Genomic DNA, 5,708 nt, shown 5'->3' with positions numbered 1-5,708 from the left:
ATGTGGTCCAGCATGGTCCTACTGGACCAGTTCTCCTGTTCCACCATCAGGATGTGGTCCAGCATGGTCCTACTGGACCAGTTCTCCTGTTCCACCATCAGGATGTGGTCCAGCATGGTTCTACTGGACCAGTTCTCCTGTTCCACCATCAGGATGTGGTTCAGCATGGTTCTACTGGACCAGTTCTCATGTTCCACCATCAGGATGTGGTTCAGCATGGTTCTACTGGACCAGTTCTCATGTTCCACCATCAGGATGTGTTTCAGCATGGTTCTACTGGACCAGTTCTCCTGTTCCACCATCAGGATGTGGTTCAGCATGGTTCTACTGGACCAGTTCTCATGTTCCACCATCAGGATGTGTTTCAGCATGGTTCTACTGGACCAGTTCTCCTGTTCCACCATCAGGATGTGGTCCAGCGTGGTCCTGCTGGACCAGTTCTCCTGTTCCACCATCAGGATGTGTTTCAGCATGGTTCTACTGGACCAGTTTTCCTGTTCCACCATCAGGATGTGGTTCAGCATGGTTCTACTGGACCAGTTCTCCTGTTCCACCATCAGGATGTGTTTCAGCATGGTTCTACTGGACCAGTTCTCCTGTTCCACCATCAGGATGTGGTTCAGCATGGTTCTACTGGACCAGTTCTCATGTTCCACCATCAGGATGTGTTTCAGCATGGTTCTACTGGACCAGTTCTCCTGTTCCACCATCAGGATGTGGTCCAGCATGGTCCTGCTGGACCAGTTCTCCTGTTCCACCATCAGGATGTGGTCCAGCATGGTTCTACTGGACCAGTTCTCCTGTTCCACCATCAGGATGTGGTCCAGCATGGTTCTACTGGACCAGTTCTCCTGTTCCACCATCAGGATGTGGTTCAGCATGGTTCTACTGGACCAGTTCTCCTGTTCCACCATCAGGATGTGGTCCAGCATGGTCCTGCTGGACCAGTTCTACTGGACCAGTTCTCCTGTTCCACCATCAGGATGTGGTCCAGCGTGGTCCTGCTGGACCAGTTCTACTGGACCAGTTCTCCTGTTCCACCATCAGGATGTGGTCCAGCATGGTCCTGCTGGACCAGTTCTACTGGACCAGTTCTCCTGTTCCACCATCAGGATGTGGTCCAGCATGGTCCTGCTGGGAGCAGATGTTGCTCTAAAACACCAGATTTTTGCTTTAAAAAAAAACATCTTTTATTAAAAAAAAAAAAAAAAGAGTTTCAGAAAGATGTCCAAACTGTCTACAACGCAGAACATCATGAGAAGGTTCTGAAGGAATCTCTGTTGCTGTTGGTCTTCAGTCTGCAGGACCCCGTCTAGGCTTTCCAGAAGGAACATTTCCACTCAGACCAGTCTAAACGAGCTTTGGTCCAGAGAAGACGGCGCGTTTCCGTATGATGGAGCTTTAACCTGCATGTGTGGGTTTCAGGCTGGAGGCTTCCTGAGTCCATGCACTGGTTCCCAGTAGAGAAATGTGTTTTTAAAGCGAACCTCTTCCCCTGCCCCATGCATACAGAGATTCCTTCAGATTCCCTTTGGTTGAGCTGATTTAGATGGCGGCATGGGGAACCTCTGTCCATGTTGGGACCTTCAGTTGCCTCAGTGTCAGGAACACATGTGTCTGTCTGAGGCTGTCAGACGGACAGATGTTTGGCTTTTGTTTCATGTCATCTTCGTGCTTTCTGTGTTTTTCCAGGCTGAAGATGCAGACGTGTTGTTTCCCCTCTTCCTCCCTGTCCTCCCGCCGCTCCCTGCGGTCCTTCCATGGGAAAACTTGCCCGGTGTCCTGGGAGAACTGGGAGAGATCCGGTTATTTTCGGGAAACACGTCACCGCGTTGAGCTGCAGCTTTCCTCCCAGTCTGGACTTGTTGCGTGTTTTCCTCCCCGTCCGAGTCACGCTGCTCCCAAACTCTCACATCCACTTCACCGGTTCCGCGCGCGGCGCGGCACGCACGCGGCTCAGACGTGACACTCCTCGCACGCGCCCAGGCTGCTGCTGAGAGCAGGTTTCTGTCCTGAAGCGAGACGCCGCAGCGCCTCTTCACCAGGCACGAGGACCACGCCACAGGTATGTCCGCGTGTCGGGAGGCGCGTGTCTGCGTGGAAAGTCACGCACTTTGCGGGATTTTTCTCCGCTTTCTTCTCCATTTTAGGTGCATGCTCATTTTATTTCTATTTGTTGCAAACAGCAGGCGCGCACGCGCTAACCTTGAGCCCGTGCCACGCTGGAGACAACAGGTTCATTACGCACGAGACTGTCTCCAAAATGCACATTTCCTCCTTCACGTGCACGTTCTGTCTGTCCATAGCCGGATCATTATAATCCTGAGCATGTGCGCGTGCGTGTGTGTTTTTATTTCCTCCTCAGTGAGAGAGCGTGCACGTCAGCACGGGGAGGGCAGAGCTGCTTAAAATGCAGCGGGTGTGACGCGGAGAGTCCAGACTACAGCGGGAAGGTGCGCGCGGGGAGGTGGGGGCGCAGACATGCCAGCGGAGCCAGCCCGCCCGCGGACCTGACAGAGGACAGGAGGAGGCACGCGGAGACGTTCAGCTGCTTTCCAGAGGAGGCGCGCGGAGCGTCGCAACATGACGGTGGTGCCCGGAGAGAACCTGGACGAGACCGTGGCCCTGTCCGCGCAGGACGCGCACGAGCCGGACAGGCAGGAGTGCTGCGAGCGCGTGGTCATCAACATCTCGGGGCTGCGCTTCGAGACGCAGCTGAAGACCCTGGCCCAGTTCCCCGCCACGCTGCTGGGGGACCCCCGCAGGAGGATGCGCTTCTTCGACCCGCTCCGGAACGAGTACTTCTTCGACCGGAACCGACCCAGCTTCGACGCCGTCCTGTACTACTACCAGTCCGGGGGGCGGCTGCGCAGACCCGTCAACGTGCCCGTGGACATCTTCATGGAGGAGATCAAGTTCTACGAGCTGGGGGAGGAGGTGATAGAGAACTTTAAGGAGGACGAGGGCTTCATCAAGGAGGAGGAGCGGCCGCTGCCGGACGGGGACTTCCAGCGGCAGGTCTGGCTCCTGTTCGAGTTCCCGGAGAGTTCCGGACCCGCCAGGGGCATCGCCATCGTGTCCGTGCTGGTCATCCTCATCTCCATCGTCATCTTCTGCCTGGAGACGCTGCCGGAGTTCCGGGAGGAGGCCAGGACGCTGGACCAGCTGCTGGCTGGGAACGGAACCGCGCGCGCCAGCAAGCCCAACCCCTTCACGGACCCCTTCTTCATCGTGGAGACCCTCTGCATCATCTGGTTCTCCTTCGAGCTGCTGGTCCGCTTCCTGGCGTGCCCCAGCAAGCCCGCCTTCTTCAGGAACATCATGAACACCATCGACATCGTGGCCATCATGCCGTACTTCATCACGCTGGGGCTCGAGCTGGCGGAGCACCAGGGCAACGGCCAGCAGGCCATGTCTCTGGCCATCCTGCGGGTCATCCGGCTGGTCCGGGTCTTCCGGATCTTCAAGCTGTCCAGACACTCCAAGGGGCTGCAGATCCTGGGCAAGACGCTGCAGGCCAGCATGCGCGAGCTGGGGCTCCTCATCTTCTTCCTCTTCATCGGAGTCATCCTCTTCTCCAGCGCGGTGTACTTCGCGGAGACGGACGACCCGGACTCCGGCTTCTCCAGCATCCCGGACGCCTTCTGGTGGGCCGTGGTCTCCATGACAACGGTGGGCTACGGGGACATGTGTCCGGTGACCATCGGCGGGAAGATCGTGGGCTCGCTGTGCGCCATCGCGGGCGTGCTCACCATCGCGCTGCCCGTGCCCGTCATCGTGTCCAACTTCAACTACTTCTACCACCGCGAGACGGAGCACGAGGAGCAGCTTCAGTACACGCACGTGACCTGCGGCCAGCAGCAGCAGTTCGGGGAGTTCCGGAGGAGCGACAGCAAGCCGTCCCTGTCCGCGTCGGACTACCCGGACAGCGAGGACGCGCACTCCATCAAGCACACCAACTGCAGCCCGCGCAAGGTCGCGCCCGGCACGCTGAGCGGCGTGTGAGCGCGTGCGCGGCGCGCGCAGGGTCACCTGGCGCAGACACCTGCTGGACGGACAGACCTGTCTGCGTGACAGCGGCGCGCGCGCCAGGAAAACATTTTTACATCCTGGTCTGTAGCTCCACATGTTTACTTTGGCTTCTCTGGAACCAAGGACCAGACCCAGACATGGCAGGAGGCGCGTGCGGCTCAGCCTGGCAGACAAGACGCGGGGCGCGCGCTGCTCCTCGCGCCGAACGGAAAAGCAACAGCGCCACCGCGCGGAGCCGCGCGCGCCCTGCGAGCCTTGCGCAGATGCAGTTTCTATAGCAACCTTCCAGACTTTTCTGTTGTCTGCCAGAGGAACGAGGCTGAAGTGGGGAGGCCAGAAACCACCATGTTGTGGAAGCCTCCATGTTGTCTGATCCCTGCAGATTTTATTTTCCATAAAAAGTCCAAATATTCCAGCTGAAGCAGAAAAAGCAGCATTTTGACTCAAACCTTATTAATATTCACATTAGTTTTAGTGCTTAGAGGCTGTTTGATGATGGGAGGATGATATCATACTCATATTTTTTGGGGAAAAGACCCAGAATATGACAAAAAATATTTTGTGACAAACTGTAAAATTAGCAGAAAAATAATTCCATTTAATTAATTCCCTGCTGTTTGTTTTACAGCAGCACAAAAAAATGTTTTTTTTCTGTTTAATTTTTATTTAAAAAAAAAACCCCATTGAGTGTTCAACACTGAAATATATTTATAACAAATCTGAAAAACATAAATGAGCAGAATTTATGTTCATTCATATATTATTTTTTTATTTATACTTTTTTCCAGATTTAAACAAAAAAATGAAAATTAAATCAAACAAAACTTTTTAAAAAAAGTATTTTGTCCCAAAAATAAAAGAAAAAGAAAAATGAAACAAAAAACAAGAATTTTAATCATAATTAATATAAAAGAAACATTTTTTGATCTCCAGCAGGGAAAAGCGTCTCGGTTAAAAGAAAAGAAACTGATGTGTTTCAGGATTCAGACGTTTTTCCAGCAGTGAAAACACGTCCCTGCTGGAGGTCACAGACTCACCTGACCCCCCTGAAACTGCAGCACCTTACTCACCTGGTCTCCAGGGACCAATCAGCATCCGGACCTGCAGGAACGGAACAGAAAGAGGATCTCCAACGACTGATGGAATAAAAACTGATCACTGTGAGTCCTGCTGGGTGGATTATTCTCTGACTCCATGTTTGGATGTTTAAAACCAGATTCATCGACGCAGACGGACAGAGCGTCTGGTCCAGTCACAGGTGAGTAAACCTTCCTGCTTGTGTTTTTATGATCAGCGGATGAATGAAGCGTGATCACCTCTGTGAAGGTCAGAAGTGATCAGTGATTGATGAGCGATTTGGGAATCAGGTTGCAGCGCCTCGCTGTGGCCACTTGGTGGCAGCAGAACCAGCAGGATTCAGCATCTCTCCCCAAACAGCCTGCAAAGCGTCACAAAGAGCAGAAATTCTACGTCTTTAAACAGTAGAAAGCATCCAGTGAGTCAGCACCAGCAGCAGGTCGTCTCAGATGCTGTTTGCACCGAAACCTCAAACGTTCAGAAGAACAGATTTACAACAAAACTTCAGCAGAAAACCTAAAATACAGAGAGAAACAAAGGAAAAAGCAGCCAAAGCAACTTCAGATGGACATTTAGACTCTAAATGACTTGATAATGAC

The 5,708-nt window shown here is 53.2% G+C and overlaps 1 protein-coding gene across 1 annotated transcript; it reads left to right on the top strand.

Moving 5' to 3' along the window:
• Positions 1-2,583: 2,583 nt before the first annotated feature.
• On the top strand, positions 2,584-4,005 carry LOC306773574 (shaker-related potassium channel tsha2; the record flags this gene model as incomplete). Its single annotated transcript, XM_079263429.1, has 1 exon — positions 2,584-4,005. One exon carries the CDS (start codon positions 2,584-2,586, stop codon positions 4,003-4,005), a length of 1,422 nt encoding a protein of 473 aa, XP_079119555.1.
• Positions 4,006-5,708: the final 1,703 nt, after the last annotated feature.

Source organism: Telmatherina bonti (assembly GCF_933228915.1).
Source record: "Telmatherina bonti genome assembly, chromosome: 23".
NCBI classification, from domain to species: domain Eukaryota; kingdom Metazoa; phylum Chordata; class Actinopteri; order Atheriniformes; family Telmatherinidae; genus Telmatherina; species Telmatherina bonti.
The sequence above is the reverse complement of the archived record's forward strand: the minus strand, read 5'-3'. Positions and strand labels throughout refer to the sequence as shown.